General features: G+C 39.4%; 1 protein-coding gene across 1 annotated transcript in view; it reads left to right on the top strand.

Annotated features, from left to right (window-relative positions):
- LOC140726766 (GRIP and coiled-coil domain-containing protein 2) overlaps positions 1-20,847 on the top strand; it is a 66,647-nt gene that overhangs the window by 25,819 nt on the left and 19,981 nt on the right. The window contains exons 8-16 of the mRNA XM_073043565.1: positions 550-650; positions 740-838; positions 2,321-2,440; positions 3,373-3,537; positions 3,669-3,773; positions 4,732-4,894; positions 5,450-5,550; positions 13,905-13,982; positions 18,132-18,269. Of these exons, the coding sequence (XP_072899666.1) occupies positions 550-650; positions 740-838; positions 2,321-2,440; positions 3,373-3,537; positions 3,669-3,773; positions 4,732-4,894; positions 5,450-5,550; positions 13,905-13,982; positions 18,132-18,269 (1,070 nt within the window). The remainder of the gene's footprint in view (positions 1-549; positions 651-739; positions 839-2,320; positions 2,441-3,372; positions 3,538-3,668; positions 3,774-4,731; positions 4,895-5,449; positions 5,551-13,904; positions 13,983-18,131; positions 18,270-20,847) is intronic.

Consider the following 20,847-nt stretch of genomic DNA (forward strand, 5'->3'; position numbering starts at 1 on the left):
TTATTTTGTGTTTAATAAATGTAATAAATTTAGACCATTTTGTAGACGCTTGTTTTCATTTTGACCCAGAGTTTTCTCTGTTGATCGGTGTCAAAAAATCCAAATTAATTCCACAGTGATTCAATGTTGTAAAACAATAAAATACGAAGACTTTCAAGGGGAAGTCTTGTATAGGCACCATATTTTCATTTATTTAAAACTGGGTTGCTCATAAGTAGTGAGCATCATAAGCTCTAAATATTATTTTATTTATAAATCTGTCCAGCTTTTAATTAAAAATGACTCATCCCAACTAATGATCTCCTAAAATGACAGTTTTGTTCTGGTTCTTGCCAGATTATAATATATGAAAATAAAGTGAATGAAATTTGCTTCTCAAAGTTAGCAGAGTTTTCAGTGTAACTTGAAAGTTGGTGAATTGCATAATTGTTCATGTTTTTATTTGATCATCATCAAGAACGCAATACCTTTTGGGTGTGAGGCTGAGTACAGAGGACAGAAAGTTTGTCATTAGCTGATTTCAATTTTTTTAAAATCATTTTAAAATAGCTCAACTAGAAAAAGTAAGCAATGAGAAGGAAAATCGAATAAACAAGATAAAAGCTGTTGCTGTGAAAGCTAAGAAAGAACTTGATGCCAGCAAAAATCAGGTACGTGTCCTGATAAAATTTCTCTTTCCACTTGAAATTAATATTATGTAGGTATGAAATTGTAAAAAGAAAAACTTGTTTTCAACCAGGTGTTACTATTAACAGAAGAGATGGAGATTGTAAAGTCTGAGCGGGATCGACTCTCTTCTTCAATTAAAGACGTCATGCAAGGATCTGAAAACTACAAGGTAACCATTCTAACATTGTTTAGTCTTTTACAATTTTCCCCCACAATGTCTGATGTTTGTACTTGAGTTTTCCCTTCAGAAAGTGACATTTGAAATAGATAGTGGACAGCTTTATATTATTTTCAGTAAAACCTGTAAAAGTCCTGGTGAAATGCCATTACGCTGGCTTCAGGAAGTGGATTAAGGAAAAACCCTGTGGTTATGAAACAGAATTCAAATACTGCAAATATTGATTAAAATGAACTTTTGTAAATATTTATGGTCTAGACAAAGATTTTTCAGTTTTCATGGAAAAAAAACAGGAAGCAACAGAAAATAGTTAGGTTGAGGAACTTTAATGAGTAGACAGTGTGATTTCTATTAAATATCACAATTTTAAAAAATGAATGCAACAGTGTAGTTGTCAATATCATCATGACATCTGCTGCTAAAAAGAATATTGAGATAACAAAACTATCCTTACTAATCCTATCATGAGAATTAATGCATGGTGTAATTTCTTGTTACTTACCAGTATTTATAAGATTTAAAATTGTACTTAAAGCTTCTATTTCATAGCTTATCCTGGAAATTTGAACAATTGTGCTGTTCATAATTGTAATTACTATTAGCCTTGCATTGTTCTACGTATAGGTAATTTTCTGAAAATCTTAACATTTGCTAAAATATGTTCAGAGTACAAGATGTTTATCATATTTGATCAGCGATATGAGAGTTGGGGTTTATAATTGATAATATAAGTAATCATATCTGCAGCTGTTGCATTGCTGAGAATAATATTCTTGCCATGAACATAAATGGTAATGCATACGTTTGCTATTTACCAGTCTTTTCCCACAAGTTTTCCCACACCAGATTTTTGGTGTTGATTATCAATGAGACTGTTCAATTCAACTCTGGTACCTCTTTGTGGTCATTACATTTGTGTCTAATACATGGCAACCTGTCCTGGTACTGGTCACGCAGATCCTTTCCTCATCTAATTAATTGAATTATTAGTTCAGTCTTTTAGTTGAATTATGGTCAATGACAGAGAAAAGGATTTTGTTTTTTTTTGCCCAGTGCAGGATCCAAACACTTCCTACCAACTACCCTAGCTAAAAACTATCTAACTTAAGTAAAGACAAAGTACACTGCAGATGCTGTGGTCAAATAAACACGTACAAACAAGCTGGATGAACTCAGCAGGTCAGGCAGCATCCGTTGAAAGGAGCAGTCAACATTTCGGGCCAAGACGTCCTGACGAAGGGTCTCGGCCCGAAACGTTGACTGCTTCTTTCAATGGATGCTGCCCGACCTGCTGAGTTCATCCAGCTTGTTTGTACATGTTTATCTAACTTAAAGTTACCCCAAGCTCATGCCTCAACAGTCATAGGGGAAAGAAACTTATTAAGCAGTTTGTCACTTAAACTATAGCACTTACAGGAAGTCCATTTTTAAATTAGTTGTTAATTAGTTTAAGATTGTGTTTCTTTCACTCAGAATCTTTTGCTAGAATATGAGAAGCAAGCAGAAAAGCTGGATATGGAAAAGGAGCGAGCAAATAACTGTGAAAATCAGGTGGAGGAACTTACACAGCATTTGAACGCATGCCTTCTAGAGGTATGACACCATCTTCCATCTATTGAGCAATATTTTTCTATCAGTGAATGTAGAATTCTGTTTACAATAGGCACCATAGTGTTTCAAGTGCATAATTAAAATTAAAGTAATACAAGGAGACCTATAAAAATCTGTACAAGCAGTATCAATAACATATATTTTAATGCCACCTGTTAATAGGAGTTGGCTAATGATGCTTCACAATGAGGAAATAATGAGCAATAATTATGAGCTGACAGAAAACGTGTTGTTTTGAATAACAGAGAGAAGTGAGGGAATTGTAAAGATTATGAGCAAAATTGTCAAATGCACTTCAGAACCATTTAGAAAAGAGAGGAATACACAGGGTGGAAAATTAAGTAGAAAAGTCAGTGTCCTACATTGCAGAAATAGGCCCTTCAGTCCACAAAGTCCATGACAAATATGAACAAGCCCAGGATTCCTTCATATTTGTTCGTGAGCATATAAGTTGTGAATGTGGTTGCTTGCTTTTGACAGCTTTTTGCAACTGGCTAATTTAAGAGGCACAGGTTATGCCAGCTGCCACAGCTTTTGTTTTTTTTTTTGTTAATTTATGGGCAGAGCTTTTTCTTCCTCTGTGTAAATCTTTGCCTCTGAGTATTTCTCCAAAAGCCAACACTGACACGTCTACTGAAGGTTAGCATAGGCTTGGATTATAGGCCAGTGTAGGTTGCTTGCCAACAAGAGTAAATTCCAGATCTGTATTTGTTTATGATAAACGTACAGTAGGGAACACTTTACAGTGCAAGTTGATCATTTAGGACCTCCATTTATGCAAAGTTCACCCTTTTTTGGACAAGGCTCATTAAATAACGTTTAAGCCTTGTCCGAAAAGTGATCACTTTGAAGAAGTCTACTGCTGTACAACATATTAATGAATCCGTTATGTCTCTCTGTTACCTTCCATTTAGCATAAACAGTTGGCTTCAGATAAAGAAGATTTGTTGACCCATTTAGGAACTTCGCAGTCGAATGCCAAACAGCTGGAAGTACAGATATTAGAATCCGAAAAAGCTAAGACAGCTGTTGAAAAGGAGTTGGAGGCCATAAAACTTGTTAAGGAACAGGTATCTAAGGTACTGGAAACTAAATATAGCTCAGTGCCTTAAAGTTTTAAGTATATTTTGTGGAATTGCCCAATTTTTTTTTCAATTGATTTTCTTGTATAAATAACGTATATTTAAAAAATATATTCTTTTCAATGCAGGACAATTGTACACTGGCAAAAGAAATTGAAGAACTTAAGAAGCAACTTCAAAATGAGAAACACCAACTGCAACAAACAGTACAAGAACTGGAACATGTGAGAAAGGTAGTCAAGAGACGCAACCCACTGCATTCAAAAGCAAATCACTAAAGTTGCCAGAAATCTAATATAAGACAAGATGCTACAAATATTCAACTTCCAGTTGTCCATAACTTTAGTTCGTCACGTCAATCTCACTAAAAATCCAGCCTTTTACATTGTGCCTGCTAATCCCAATGTAACATTGATTAGCAACTTACCATACTTTACCCATCTGGATAGAAGCAAAGCAAGATTTTTTGGAAGAGCTGGGAGTAGAGAATTTTGCCTCCCAAAGTTGCCACAAGATTTTGTACATCAGATCATAAGACATAAAGTACTAACATTTTTCTTTTTGTCCATGTTTGATACCTGGTGGGATGTTACTGGGTTTTTTTTGCCTCAAATTTACATCATTTTAGTATATTATTTCCAACCAATGGTGGATCAAAATAGTTTTAGAGCAGGCAATAATGATTGAAAGTGAATTACCAATATAGCATTTAGGCATGATGTGAAGAAGAAATGAAGCAGTGTTTCAAAGAAGTTCTGATCTGGACCATTAAAAGTCAAAGAAAGCACTGTAAAAAGCAATTTAAAGTTACTGCAGGAGAAACTATTATGCAATGTCTGTGACATTGGAACATAATTTTACTACAAATAGAAGTGTATGCACCACTGTGTACAAATGAACAATGTAAAGATGTACACAATAAATTTGATCAATAACCAATTATTTTGTCCTTTTTGTGTTTTGATAAGGACGGTGGGATTTAATTTGGCCCAAATACTGTAACTCAAGCAATATAATACTTGTTTATATGGCACACAAATGGACATTGAGGATTTATATTTGTATCTATTAATAGGATTCTTTCATACCAATGAAATAAATCCAGTAATACTTAATTATCAATGGAATTTTGTTTTGGTTGAAATCTCAATGCAGTGCAAATTATTGTCATTTATTTCCCATTGTTGCTAGGATGCTCAAAAAAGCACACTAATGGACATGGAGATCGCAGATTATGAGCGCTTGGTAAAAGAACTGAACCAGAAAATTACTGACCAAGACAACAGGATTGGTGAAGCGGTGGAAGAAACAGCATCATGCAAACAGAAAATGGCTAACTTGGAAGATCAAATAAGTGAGTTGATCAGTTTGGTTGATTGAAGTCCATTATATTTTATTCCTGATTAAGTATGGATTCAGTGAACTAAATGAAACCACTTTGTTGAAAACATTTCCTCCTTAATAGTGGTATCACGGAAGTGGCAGGTCCACATCAGACAAGGATCATCCTGTGAGGGGTGAGATTGTTCACTGCAAAATTGATGAATTAAGCAAATAAGACAAAGGCATGCGATATAAACTGATGTGTTCACTATCAAATTAGTTTTGCCACCACTATATTTTTAGAATAAAAAAAGGATTTCTTGTTTTTCATAAAAGCATCAGGACTTGGAATAATACCTCTATGGATTCTGCCTTAATTTATCATGATCTAAACTTAAATTTTTATTTGGTTTTGGGAAAACTTACAGTGTTTATACTATATTCATATTCATACTGTTATTCCAATTGCATGTTTACCTGGAAGTATTTATGAATAAATTGTTATTATTAATAAGTTCTATATCATTTCTTTCAGCAGATGACTTCTATAATAGATATCAAGTAACCTGATTGTGGTCATTTGCAGGATCTCTGCAGAAAACATTGGAGGAAAACAAAGAGAAAAACACCAAGATGAAACAAATGTTAGTGAAAACAAAGAAAGAACTTACTGATTCAAAAAGAGCTGTGAGTAACAATGGTATCTCCAGAATGTTCCATATTATTGTGAAATTTTGTTTTATTACAGAAATGTAATAATTTTATCAATATGTGTATAATTTTAGAAAACATCCTTGATTAACCTCAGTTAGATATCAGGATGAGACTTGCGTATGTGTGAAATTTCATTCAGACAAGTTCATTGCTGAGAGTTGGAATAGCAAAAAACAACGATATCTTGTTTGGTGAGCACTTCTTTGCAAAATTATGGGCACTTAAGACAATGAACTGTAAGAAAATAGTGTCGTGGTTTCTCGTGCCCCACAAATGACCAGGAGACGCAGAAGATTCTTCAAGAAGTATTAAACTTTAATTTGCAAATCAAAGCTGAGACAGTCATTGAGCTAGTCGCTGATTGCCCACCGATCCTTGGACATAGCATTTTTTATAGCAATCTCCTGGTTTAGTTGCATTAGCATATCCAATCGGTCTATAGTTGCGTATCACAAGTACATCCGCCACTATTGTTTCTACCCATTGACTTAATCATGTTCTAATCTACATCTCTTAGCTACCTCTCATTAACACACCATTGTCTTCTACATTCTTAAGATTTCATTTTGGATACATGCATAGCAAATAGCAAACTCAGACTACATAGTTTTGGTTACACAGCAAATAATACAACTTTTATACTCCAATATATCCCCCCTTTGAGACCCAGAGGGTCTCACACAGAGAAAGAAGACTAAGAGTCTGCACACAAAAGCCCCAGTAAACTCAAGCACTTATTCCCAAATCTCGGGTTAAACTATAATTTTCTGCGCCAAGACCTCAAAGTATTCTCTCCCTGTTACCCTGGGCCGCTGAGCCAAAAACCTGTCCCTTTGTACCTGAGACAGGGAAAAAAACTCAGAAGCCCTTACAATCTACTCCCACACTGTCGTTTTGCTCTTGTTCATCCTGCAGGTGTTGTAGGCTGTAACGATACATTTTCAGTGTTTCTTTCTCCACTAAGCTTGCTTCAGTAATTGCCACGAGCATCAGAAATTGTTTGGTTGCAGCACGCACTACAAGAGACTTGAGACAAGGAAGAAAACAGCACAGCACAAGCGCACAGCTCAACAATACAATACTGACAGTTATTGCCATTTTAGTCAGCCATGCTCCCCATCCTCCGAGTCTACTTTCTAACCAGTCAAATAACTGATGTCCGAACCCTGCATTCTGTGCGCATACCTCGCACTGTGACAAGACAAAGTCCACTGAAGCCTGTAAATAAGGTGACCAAAAACCATCCTCCTTTATTTTCTTTATCACTTTCCCCCCTTGCACAATGGTCAATCCCATACGCTTCTGAAATCAGAATCGTCAGTAGAGGGGTGGGCGCTACCAACAAACCATCTTCCGGTTCTGCTTGGCCCCCCTTCGTCTCCACATTGTCTGTTCCGCCAAAGTTGCCTTACCTTGTATTTCAATTAGGTCCTCTACCACAGGTTCTGGAGTTAGGCTTACCTGGGGGGCAATGACAGCTGATGTACATCCAGACGCTTTTCTGGCTGCCTCGTCCGCAGCTTGATTTCCCTTTTTATGTGCCTGGCATTTTACTATAGCCAATGCTTTATGTTTCATTATGGCTTTTATTAAGTCTAGAATTTGCTGACAATGTTGTATGGGATCTCCACTGCTTTTTTTAAAACCTCTCTGTTTCCACACTGCCCCGAACAAATGGCATACTCCATGAGCATATGCCGAATCAGTATAGATGTCTACTTTCTCACCTTCCATCATTTTACACGCAGCTGTCAGGGCTTTGATTTCCGCTAGTTGGGCAGAACACGGTTGGGGACAGGACTCCATCCTAATAATCTTATAGCTCGACTGATACTGCTGCACTACTGAGAACCCTGCATGATTTCCATCATAATCCCTATAACAAGAGCCATCTACGAACAGAACCTTTTTATCTGCATCCTCTAATGGTTCTGACCGTAAATCTGCTCTCAATTTGGCAAATGCCATCGTCTTCCCTACACAATCATGGGGTTCTCCTTCATAGTCCAAAGGGACAAAATCGGCTATATTACTGGTAGTGCATCTCTGTATAGTTATGTCTGGAAATGTCAATAGCATCTGATACGCTGCTATCCTGGCTGGCGTCAGCACTAATTTCCCTCTTTCTAGCAATTCTGCTACTTTGTGGTGTGTGTACAGTCACAGGATAGCCCAGGGTTACAGATGATGCCTTTTCATATGCATAGTACAGCGCCGCCAATCCCTGATAACAGGGTGGATACCCCTGAGCCACCTCATCTAGTCTCGTACTGTAGTATGCTATCGGCTGCTTTGCTTTTCCTGTGCCTGTCTCTTGTGTTAGAACTGCTGTGACATAACCCTCCTGTCAGTTGGATACATACAAATGAAAAAGCTTCTCGTAGTCAGGCAAAGCTAATGCTGGTGCTGACTACAATTCCTGCTTAATAGTATTGAAAGCTATCTCCGCCTCTCCATTCCACTGTAAGCCGTTCTTCAAATTTGTATATCCTGCTTCTTTCATTATCTTTCTCAAAGGTGCCACAATCTCAGCATATTCTCCTATCCAATCTGAGCTGTACCCTGCCATTCCCAAAAACGTCATCATCTGCCCTACAGTCTGGGGTTTGGGGGCCTTAGTTATTGCCTCAATCTGATCTGGTGCTATCGCCTTCACTCCCTTGGATATTACCCTGCCTAAGTACTCCACTTGCTGTGTGCAAAATTGCAGTTTCTTTTTGGATACTTTATGTCCTCCATGCGCCAGTTTCTCTAACAGAGTTATAGTGTCCTGCTCACACTGTTCCTCATTTTGGGAGCAAATCAACAGGTCATCCACATACTGTAACAATGTACTTTCCAATGGCATGCCCTCTAGGTCTGCCTTCAATACCTGATTAAAAATGTGCAGTGAATGTTTAAATCCTTGCGGCATTCTAGTATAGGTATACTGAGCACCTCTGTAAGTAAATGCAAACAAATACTGACACTGATCGGCTAGAGGAATGCTGAAGAAAGCCGAACACAAATCAATCACTGAAAAGTAACTTGCTTCTGGTGGAACATTAGTCAAAAGCGTGTGTGGGTTGGGAACTACCGCTGGCCAGTCCTCTACCACATCATTTACTGCTCGCAAATCATGCACCAATCTCCACTTAAATTTATCTGCTTTTGAGACCAGCAGCAACGGGGTATTGCATGGACTGTTTGTTCTTTTAAGCACTCCTATTTCAATGTTCTTTTAAGCACTCCTATTTCAAGCAACCCCTGCATTGTCGATGCTATTCCCTCTTCTGCTTCTGGTCTTAGAGGGTATTGTGGTCTCCGGGTGGAATTGCTCCCTTTTTCAGCCTTATTTCCACCGGACTAGCTGTTTTTATTTTTCCTACGTCCGTGTCATGCTGTGACCACAGAATAGACGGCAACTCATCTAACCTTTTTTCTTTCTGCTGGCCTCTTTCCTTTCCCAGCAAGGGCAGGTGTGGGTGGGGAGTTATTTCGACCTCTCTCACTGTCCCTACCATATCTACACTTACCATTATTTTAATGCAATTGTTGTCTTCTGATATCCACACCTCTGGCGTGATTTTCCTCCATACTGTTACGGTTTCAGCACTCTTAACTAAAGGTCCTAAGTCTTTAGACTGATATCCCTTATTTACCAACAACGTTACATGGGGTGCAGCCTCTGGTATCCTGTACCATTTTTCTAAAAAGGTGTTCCACTTAACTTGTAAAGCTGCCCCTTGCTTTCCAATTATCACAGCCTCCCCTTCCAGGTGCTGTTGGGTACATGCCTCCAGGTGCCATTTCTCCTCTAACTCCCTGTTCTGAGTCTCGTCAAAAATCACTGTACAATGTAGCTCAGATTTGGGCATTACAGCCCTGGGTAATATAGCCTGCACGCCCTTTTTCCATTTTTCCCAGGTTTCCTGAATATGATCTGTGATGTCTCCTATCCAAAAGACATTAGCCTTCTTGTCTTCTCGTACTATCAATTGAGCCCCTGCTCTTTCCACACTCAGCCCATTTCTGGTGCATTCTAATTTTAATTCCAGTTTCAATAAGGCATCTCTGCCTAACAAATTAATCGGAGTTCCTTTAAATACTAGCACTGGCAAAACAATTCCTTTATTTCCCATTCTCAACTGCACTGGAGCTGTGCACTGTGTCAACTGTGTTTTCCCCAAGAACCCAACCGTCTTAATAAACTTTCCTGACATGGGAAGGTGAAGGGCATACTGTGGCTGTACACAAGTGTACGTGGCTCCAGTATCTATCATCATTGGTGTCTGTTCAGGTTATGGGTTCCTCGTCTGTCTCCCTTGTTATCATTCGGTAATGTCCCTTCCCACTCGAGTTCTCGGGGCACCCCTAATACCTCGCATAGGCGTTCACAGGTCCGCTTGGGCCTGTGGGGACTGGTCCTTGGCTAAACTTTAGTTCCCTTCTTATCGGTTCCTGCTGGTGTGTGACAGGCCATGGTGTAAACAGACAATCTCTTCTCATGTGACCTGGCTGATTACATTCCCAGCACAATCTCTCTACCTCTCTTTCCCCCTGTTTCCTCACTGGTCCCCTCTGCCCATAGCTCCTCTGCCCCCCTCCTTGGGACTTCCAGTCCTGTCTGGGCTGTTTGAATTTAGTCTGTTCCTGATAGGGCATTTGTGGGAATGTTCCCCCAAAGACGATTATTGGCATGGGGTTTTCCAGCCCTTGTCTTACAGTATGATCGGTCCCTCCATATAGCAGTGCTTTGTCCAGTTCGATGGCTGTGCTCGAACCAGTGCTTGCTGGCAGCATCTTTTTGTTTTTCTCTTTTTCCTTCTTTTTGAGTTCTTCAAGCTGCATTTGTATTAACTTTCTTTGCACCTCTTCCTGCTGCTCAGCCAACCTTCGTTTGTCTTTCTGGTATTTCTCAACCGCATGGACTACGTGGTCTCCAAATTCTTGTGGGGTAATTGACGTCAGCCCAACCACTTCCTCCAGTTTGGATTTTACTTGTGGAGGCATTGCATCCAAAATGCTATGTTGGAACAGTGAGGTCATAAATAAGCTATTCTCCACCTCTTGCTCAGTCTCCAGTCTCCACCTTTTCAACTGGTTTTCTACGTAGGCTGCTGGGTTTTCAGTGTCTCCCCGTGGATCCCCTTTTAAGGCTTTGGGGTCCACTTTGGGTGGATAAAGCTTTCTGAGGGCCTGCCATACCCTCTGCCTCACTCTGTCAAACCCGTCTCCATCAGTTCTTGGGTCGTTCGAGTTTACTATGCCAGCCATTTCCATTAGTTCATTAAATTTGGAGGTTCCCATCAACTTTATCAATAGTGCCTTCAAATCTCCCATAGCCAATAATCGTCCCGCTGTTTCTTCTTCAAAGGCTCTAATCCATTTCCCTGCTCCTTCATGTAGATTGGGCAGAGTGTTTTTCAGCTCTTCTAGGTCCTGGGATCCCCAAGGGATATACTGCACTTGTCCTGATCCTTTAACTAAACGGCATCATTCTTCCTCCTTCTTCCCACCTGCCCTGGCTCTCCTCCTCACCTGACTCCCCATCTGTCTCAGGGTATGTCTTTATTTCCTCCCACACAAATGTCTCCGGGGTCCTCTTCTTCCCTCGGTCTCCCTGTGGAGTCCTTCCTTTCTGTCCTGATTCAATACTTGGTTGGCCCCTGGAGTATTTTTCGCATCTCCTCTGGCAATCCCCTCTCAGTAACTTATCTAGCTCTCTCTCTACTTCCGCAAGTCGCTCCCCGACCGCCTCCTTCTGCTCTTCTAGGCTTCTGCCTCCTACCTCTTCCCCACAAATTCTCGCATCCTCTCTCTCTCCACTTAACTCTTGCTCCTCCAATGAGTCACCTTCTCTTTCTTCCTGTCCGTGTCTGTACACCTGTGGCAGGGATTCCTCATGATCCTTACTCGTGCTTGATTCCCTTCTCTCTTGTGTTTCTCCAAGACTCTCATCTCCTATCTTTTTTCCACTTCCTCTTGAATGCCTCATCTCTTCCTGCCCTGATGAGCCACTTTCCTTCCGAGTCTGTTTATTTCTATAGTATAACCGATACTCCTCATACTCCTTTTCCTCTCTTAAGTATTTCATCCATTCAATCCCTTCTTCCATTTCTCTCTGTGCCTGTTCCACCTTTATCCTTTCTGCCTGTATCTCCTCCCATATCGCCGCTTTTTCCTTCTCGTATTGTTTTTTCTCCTCCTCATTATCCCAAACTTGTACTTCTCCCTGCATGTTTACTGTTCCCGTCAGCAGGGGGCACTGCTTAGGGGTTCCTTCCTCATTATAGGGAGGGGTTTTTTCTGCTTCTTTCACGTCCGGGTACGGATCTGAAGCCAGCTTCTCACTCTCACTATACCTTCCTCTCCCTCTAACAGGCAGTTTCTCCAGCACCTTAGTGTCTTCCTCGCTTGTAATCAATACTCTATCTGTCCTCCTCAGCCTTTCTCCCTCCGTTCTGAAGAGTTTTAGCACTTCCATTTCTCATTCTCTTTTTTGCCCTCTTCTTAGATTTATCTTTTGGTTTGTAATTTTTAATTAGTCCCTCCATTTCTTCGTACAAACTTACATCAAACGTTCCTTCTCTTGGCCACTTTGTGACCAGGTTTTTGGTTCTTTTTTCCCCATTTTTCTGAAGTTTTTGTGATCTCATATTTATTTATCGGGAATTTTTTGCTCCGAATCTCTACTGCCGTTCCTTTACCTGTCATGTTATTCTCTCTTTTAAGGTATTTCAGAGATTCACAGTTTGTTTACTGGATAATATTATTTACTCTAATTCTATGCCTAGTCTATCGTCTATCTACCAGCACTTTAAACTTGTTCTGCCCGTACAGACCTCTATTCAGAGCGGTACCCACAGAACTTGCTCTTTGCACCTCGTCTGTTCAGACCCTTATCTCTTAAGGCGGTATCCACGAGGATTTTCTCTATTTTCCTTTCCCTGCCCGTTCAGCCCTTCGTTTCATACGAAGTGATACCCACAGGGATTTACCAACACCACGCGGACTTTTTCTTAACTTAACTTACTCTAATTCTATGCCTAGTCTATTTTCCTTTCCCTGCCCGTTCAGCCCTTCGTTTCATATGAAGCGGTATCCACAGGGATTTACTCTATTTTCCCTTTCCCTGCCTGTTCAGACCTTCGTTTCATACGAAGCGGTATCCACAGGGATTTACTCTATTTTCCCTTTCCCTGCCCATTCAGACCTTCGTTTCATACGAAGCGGTATCCACAGGGACTTACCAACACCACGTGGAATTTTTCTTAACTTAACTTCTTATTAACTTATTTGTACTTACCCTCACTGCAGTGTTCTTGATCAATCCTCTGAGCCTCCTGTTAACCCCCAATTCTGCCAGATTCTTTGGACCGGAGAGACACTTTGGCAGTGGTTCCACACTTCTGAGACTCCAAGACCTCCCCAAAGCCAACAGAATTCTTAGTCCAAATTGTCGCAAAAAGCACTTACCTTTTGTTTGGGTGCACCCTTAATTCTGTTAGCCTTGTGGGGGTCCCTAGAGGACTGGGAAGCGTCCCCAATCTGCTGTTTCCTTTCCGCGGGTCTCTTTCCGGTCCTACCGCGGTTGCCAATTTTGTCGTGGTTTCTCGTGCCCCACAAATGACCAGGAGACGCAGAAGATTCTTCAAGAAGTATTAAACTTTAATTTGCAAATCAAAGCTGAGACAGTCATTGAGCTAGACACTGATTGCCCACCGATCCTTGGACATAGCATTTTTTTATAGCAATCTCCTGGTTTAGTTGCATTAGCATATCCAATCAGTCTATAGTTGCGTATCACAAGTACATCCGCCACTATTGTTTCTACCCATTGACTTAATCATGTTCTCATCTACATCTCTTAGCTTCCTCTTATTAATACACCATTGTCTTCTACATTCTTAAGATTTCATTTTGGATACATGCATAGCAAATAGCAAACTCAAACTACATAGTTTTGGTTACACAGCAAATAATGCAACTTTTATACTCCAATAATAGAAGGCAGTCTTGAAAGGTTTCAAGATTCGCACGAGTCTGAAAGATCTACAGATAAAACAGGAAAATTGCCACAAAATAACCAGCAAAGCAAATTCAATAATTCTGAAGTACTAATATTATCCTTATGTTAAAATGGAAATGCAGAACTTGAGCACTGTGAGGAAGTGGTGGAGAGGTATGTGGATTCAATTCTTTGATTTAAGATTTGTCATCTGATGTAAAATGTAAATCTAAAGTTTAATTGCACATTCACAACTCCTTATTTTAAATAAAGATTGTACCATCAATATCATCTGTTGGGATTTGCTGGAAACCATGCAATTGATTTGTCTTTTTAGGAAGCAGAGCAATTAGTTCTTCAAGCTTCTATTAAAGGAGATCTGGAATTAAGCCAACAGCAAGTGGAAAATTACAAGGTACATTCTTTAAATGTATTTTTCAATTAAGCTATTGCAGGTAGTTTTCAAGTACATTTACTGGCCTAAGTTAATATGTTTGAAATAAAGACACAAAATGCTGGAACTACTTGACAGGTTAAGGAGCATCTGTGCAAAGAGAAGCAGTTGATATTTCAGGTCTTCATGACAAAGGATTTGTGACTTGAAACATTAACTCTTTCTCATTCTAGAGATGCTGCATGACCTAACAACTGTTTTGAAGACCTGTAGTGTCTTTTTAAGATTTCCATTTACCACCTGCTTGATACGGTTTGGTGAACTAGTTTTCTTCCCATGCAATAAAATGACCATTCCATTCATTGGGATGATGTTTGAAGTTCAGTTGGAATGTATTTTATTGGGTATTGTTTTTGTTGGAGCTGGCAATTGGGTCACACTTTGTTCATATGCATCATATAAGTGCATTTGGTAGAACTAAATATGTGCCTTAAATTTAAACTTCTGTATGAAATACTTATTTTCTGATCTTTTTGCTATTTAGAGAAATCATTGAGAATTAGGAACAGAAATGACAGACTTTATTTTGACCCTGATACTTGTTTAACATTTGGAAAAGTAGAATTTAATCCAGTCATATGCCTGTTGTGAGTGAGGAGACAGATTCGATAGGTCTCACGGACAAGGACTCTGGCCAGGCAGCCTTGGTAGTAAAGGATTTTATTTACAGAAGGCAAACATGGAAAAATAGAAACAGGAGCAACACACACACGTGCAGAACTTACAATAGTCAGATCGGCAATTAAACACATGTGGACAATTAATAACAAATGTGGGAAAATCGCGTGGGAACAAAGTACAAGTGCGCACGCACGCGCACACACACACACCCCCCCAAACCAAGGAAAAAGTCAATACGATACCTGACCTCCTTGACTTTGTGCAGGCACGGCTCTTCTGCTTAGGGATAATACTCACACTCCCAAACCTATTCAATGCACAACTCACCAATAGCAGGGTGGGCCCTCGGAGATAGCAAAAAAGAGAGTGGGTGGAGCACACGTGGCTTCCTTTATAGTGCAGGTAATTCACAGGGAAGCCAATGGGTCGGTGCCAGCCGAGTTAAGCTGATTACAAAGGCCAATTGCCCGACGCCAAGTACAGGGCTAAATAAAGGGGCCAATGGTTAGGTGTGCATTGATGGGCGAGGAGGGGTCAAACCTTGCTTGGCAGGTGGTGTGTCTTTTGACCAGGTAATGGGCACGTGACAGTCACGACCCCTCCAATACAATGCCCCCAGTCTATTCAATGGTCCTGTGACAATTTTGTAGTGGTGAGGTTATAGGTAGCCCTTCTTTGGTAAAGTACAACACTGAATTTTCCTATTTAAGTCACCTTATACATTTGCTGCAGTGTATCTTCTTTGCCTCCTTTGTGCTTTCTTTCTTTCTTTTTTGCTACCAAGTTTCCACTGGCCTTGTACTCATCTTATACTCTTCATATTAGTAAGGCCACCTAAGTCTTTGCTGGCTATATTTTCACTTGCATCAACTCCGACCGCAATTTTGCTCACTGACCCACATTGATATCTAGAGTAGCAAAGACCTTACAATTACATTTTTGAATTCCTCCTCTGACCTTATTGATCCTTGCCCCTGGAACTTTCTCCAAGCCAGTCACATTCCAAGATATTAGCGCATCTCCAGTTCTGGTCTTTCTATTGCATATTAGCAGCTGTATCTTTGGCTACTGAGGCCTCAAATCATGGAATTCTTGCACAAACCTCAATACTTGTCTATTTCTGCCTTTTTAGAGGTTCCTTAAAATCTAATGTTGTTGATTAAGATTTTGGTCGCTTTTGACATGGATTGATGTGAAACTGATAACGTTCCTGTGAATTACCATGGGAAATTTTAATTCACGTCGCTGTTTTGTGATGGTGGTAATGGTAGTTCATAGAATTGACCCAGATTTCACCTTTTTTTAAGAGGTCAGGAAACCAGGCAGAGAAATAGGGGGATAAAAAGCTATTGACTCCAGCAGACTAATACTTTTTATCACTCCCAGGAAGGAGGAAAACAGAAGTGCTTCAATCTATTACCCAGTGCCAATAATGCACTTGCCACCCCCACCCCATCCCCATTACTGACTGTGATCTTTTGAGGATTTTGCTGTCCTATTTTGTCTATGCTCTTTGCCCACTAATTTCCCTCTCATTTAGATGAACCAAGACACAAAAAATAATGATTTGAAAATCTAATTTGCATTTCTAGTGTGCAGACCTTTTAGTCATTTAATTTCTGAAACTAATTTAAATAAAGTGATTAAACATTGAATCCATATAAGTGACTTTGAAAAATAATAGGCTGAAATTTGATTAACAGGTATTCTCCAGAATGTGGTGTAATTTTATATTTCAGTTTGTATGAATTATACGCCTGTCAATAATTCAAATAGAATAATTTGTTTCTGTATTTTTCATCATGTTTTCTTTAAGGAACACTAATGGTAGCCTTCGAAAAATTGTCACACCATATGTAAGATTGACAATAGAGAAGTGAGTTAATGATGTGGTGATGCTCAATATTTGAGTGTGTGCAAACACAGATGCTGTCTCCATATTGTAAATGTGAACCACTTCCCATATCTTGGGAATCAAATCAAGTTTAATTATCATTCAAACTCTGCATGGATACAGCTGAATGAGACAGTGTTCCTCTGGGACCAAAGTGCAAAACGTTCAAAGTAGCAAGCAAGCATTCAAAAATAACGAGTATCATATATCAAGCAAAAAAGCATATTCGCTGGAAGAAAGAAATATATATATTCAAGATCCTGAACAACAATGTCCAGCAGTTAATGGTACAGTCTCCCAGCAGTGTGCAGACGCACGCAATCCAGCCTGTCGTACCTCCACTCAAACATGGAACACCTACAGGAGGAGACAGACAATCCGAGTCCGAGTCCGAGTCTCCAAGTCCAAGACAATCTCCCACACTTATATTGTTCTAACTCTGATGCTTCTGAGTAGAGGGCAGCAGAGTCTGCAGCCAGGGTTAGCTCCTTCAACACCTCGGCCGGTTTTGCTGCCAACACCAGTTCAGCTTTTCCAATCAATGAGCAGCTCACTGATCGAGTAGCCCTGCAGTATCCCATGTTATTGGAGTAGAATTGTCTTGTGATCGTAAAGATCAATTTTTACGAAGTAAAAAGCACCACACTCAACTTCACTTGCTCCATCATTGAAATGTTCCCACAACCAATGATCTCACTTTCAAGGCTCTTTATGTCATTATCTCATGTTCTCATTATTTATTGCTGTTTATTTATATTTGCACAGTTTGATGTCTTCTGCACCCTGGTTGATCTTTCATTGATCTGCTACAGTCACTATTCTGTAGATTTTTTGAGCATGCCCACAAGAAGATGAATCTCAGGGTTGCATATGGTGGCGTACAATATATGTACTTTGGTAATAAAAATTTACTCCAACCTTATTTTGAATTTTGTACTTTGGACTTCAGTAGCAGGGATCTAAAGAGATTACCAGATAGAGGAAAAGACCTAAACAAACAACAAAATGGTTAAGTTTAAACAGAAACTTCAGAAGTAGCAAAATATGTCATTGCATCAGATTGGTTGCAGTGGCTTCACCCCTTTGTGCAACTAGATAATAAGTGCTGATCTTGTTGACAATATCTGTGTATATAAAAAGAGAATGACTGTGAAAGACAAGTTGTAGCAGAGCCTCGCCCTGTGTCTACTACATAAGTTTCAAAAAGGGATTACTGAATCATATTGAAACTACTGTACCTAGTTAAGAAAACTGAATTGAATTATGGTATTATTTTATTACTTAACAACAACCCTATTTCCACCTTAAGTCAACAAATTGAACATAAACCAGAAATGAATTGTGGATGAATTATCTAGTCCGGATGGTATGTATCTCAGTTTTGATCCAGCAGCAAAAGCTAATATTGCAACAATGCTTCAAGGGTTTTTAGACTGCATGATCATGGTAATTACAGCAGTGGCTACTAAAAATAATGTACTTTCGTCTTATATTACATTTCTTGGTCTGTGCATCTAATTCAAAATAACAAAGTGGTACGGATAATAGCACATTACAAATAGGTTTTCAGAAAATCAGTAAACCTGTTGTTGCAGATTCAAATGGCGGAATTAACTGCTGAAAACCATAAGACTCATGAACAGTTGCGTCAGGCAAATGAACAAAACCATCGGACTTTGAGTGCATTTACACAGAAGATAGCAGCTCTGCAAGAAGAATGCAATAATGCTAAGGTACAATCTTGAATGCATTTGAAACGTAATCTGAGATATAAAATTTTTGGAAAAAAGTAGGTTTAAAAGGTAGTAATTTGTAATCAAAGTTGAGTTTATCGTCTTATGCATGGGTGCAATGAAAAACTTGAAGCAGCACCACAGGCATCTAGCATCATAAAAGTCACAAGAAAAACATAATCAAACAAATTATACACCATTTTACCTGAAATAATGCAAACTTGGAAAAAAAAGTCTGTTTAACGCAAAGTAGTCATAGTGTTGGAATTAGCTGTGTTGTGGAACTTCAGGCATCTGTACCTCTTCCCCTATGCTCGCATGTGTGCGCACACGAGTGGAAGAATACTGGTCCTCATTGCTGTGACCAGTGATGTTCATCTATTAAAGAATTGGTCTTTGAAATCAAAAACACTACTAAGTTTGTAGATTATACCAAATTAGGTTCAGATTATCACTGCTAAGAAGAACAGCAGAATCCTGCAGGGGGAAATTTGGTGAATAGGTAGAGAACTAGCAAGTTCAAATATGGTAGAGTGACAAAAGGGATCTTGGATCAAAAATGCAACAGTCATTGAATGGCCAGAGTTTACCAAAGCCTCAGAGAAAGCAAACCACTAAGCAGGAGTGGCAAACCGATGGCACATATGCACAAGATTGCACGTGCAAAATTTATCATGCCACAAGGCATACAGTGGTGCCTCTCAATGTTTTAAATCTCACTCATAATTAAAAGATACGTAATGATTACCTTTACTGCCAAACTGAGCAGCAAATTACTTTTTTATAACCTGAGAGCAGTGAGGTGTTTACACAAGCACCAGCTAAATGGTTGCAAGAATGCGTGATGACAAGTTAACCTTTAAAAAAAGTTTCCATGACAACTGATGGTACACCCAGTATGAGTTGTGAAGAGGAGGGTTTTGTCAATCTATTTGCAAAATGTGTTAAGACATCTGCTGATAAGCTTTCATCGTATAGTACATATTAAGACTGTGTGCAAAAGCTGGCCTTCAGGAACTTGAAGTGATGAAAACTGTAACCAAGGTAATTAATTTTAATTCTGGATATGCTTCGAAAAAGGACAATTTCAGAATTTGATGTACACAGGACTTGTGTATGACAATATTCGTTGGATTAGTAGAGATTCTGTCCTTGAATAATATCTGTTTTTGACAAATGAAAATTTTCCTTGTGAAGAATTATATGACATTGTGTTGGTTTGTAGATTGTTGTTCTTTTGCAGATTTCTCATTTAAATTACTTAAACACCAGTTTACAAGGATCTAGCAAATCACATGATGCTATGTTTGATATAAAAGTCTTTGAACTCAAGCTGGCAGTATTTAAACATAATGTCAAAAATGACATTTTTACTTATTTCCCAAGCCTAAGTAAACTCATTACAGACATTCAGAGCCTTCCAATAAAATTTTTGAGTATCACTGGTTCAACTGCTGAACTTTTAAGATTCACTATGTTCAGGTCAGTTGAAAAAGCTACAAAACTCAAAGTATGCAGACAGTGTAACATTAGACAAACTAATTTGAAAATGTTGCAGTGGATTAACATGGATAATTTTGAAATGCATTTGATTTACAAAGCAGGAATTTGGAGGCAAAAATTTGTCGACTTAAGAGCTGAACTAGAAAATAGAGAAAGATCGGTTAGACTGGATCAAAGTATAAAAATTCAGACAATGAGGTTCTGAAACCTGGAGTGGCACTATTAACAGAATTTTCATCAACATGTTCATGTCAGTAATTGTTTTCAGGGATGAATATGGCCAAATCAAATTATAATAGACTTATTAATAAAACTAGTGCTATATGCATAGCTCTTAAATACAACCAAATACAAGGTGGATATAAAATGTTTGTCATTGTTAGTGCAACAACAAAATTCTTGCTGAGAGTAAAATGTTTATTTCCCTTTATCTTTTGTTGAATATCCACCAAAGCTTATAATTTCATGTTCACATTTCTTAAGACATATGAGATAACATAACAATATTATTTAGAAATTGTTATGTTAATTACATCTTGACCTCACCACTGCTTGCAACAGAGATCACTCCCTTCATGATTCCCTTGTCCATCCGTCCATCCTCACTAATCTCCCTCCTGCAAACGACAGAAATGCTGCACCTGCTCATTCACTACCTCCCTCACCTGCATTCAAGGTCTTGGACAGGCCTTCGCGTGAGATAACACTCACCTTTGAACCTGTTGGTATCATCCTCCCGGTGTGGCCTCCTCTACGTCAGTGAGTCACAATATAAATTGGGGGGGGGGGGGGAGGGTGTGCACCTCCACTCCATCCTGATGGCCTCCTCTTCTCCAATGATGAGGCCAACCTAAGAGTAGAGGAGCAACACCTCATATTCCATCTAGGCAGCCTCCAACCTGATGCATGAAAATTGATTTCTCTTTCCAGTAATTTACCCTCCTCGTTCCCTCTTCTATTCCTGACTCTGGCCACTTACCACTTTTCACTTGCTTATTACCTCCCCTCCTTCTTCACGGCCCTTCCCTCCTCCCCTCCTTCTTCCCGGCCCTTCCCTCCCCCTCCTCCCCTTCCC

The sequence above is a fragment of the Hemitrygon akajei genome, chromosome 4 (assembly GCF_048418815.1).
Source record: "Hemitrygon akajei chromosome 4, sHemAka1.3, whole genome shotgun sequence".
Taxonomy (NCBI): domain Eukaryota; kingdom Metazoa; phylum Chordata; class Chondrichthyes; order Myliobatiformes; family Dasyatidae; genus Hemitrygon; species Hemitrygon akajei.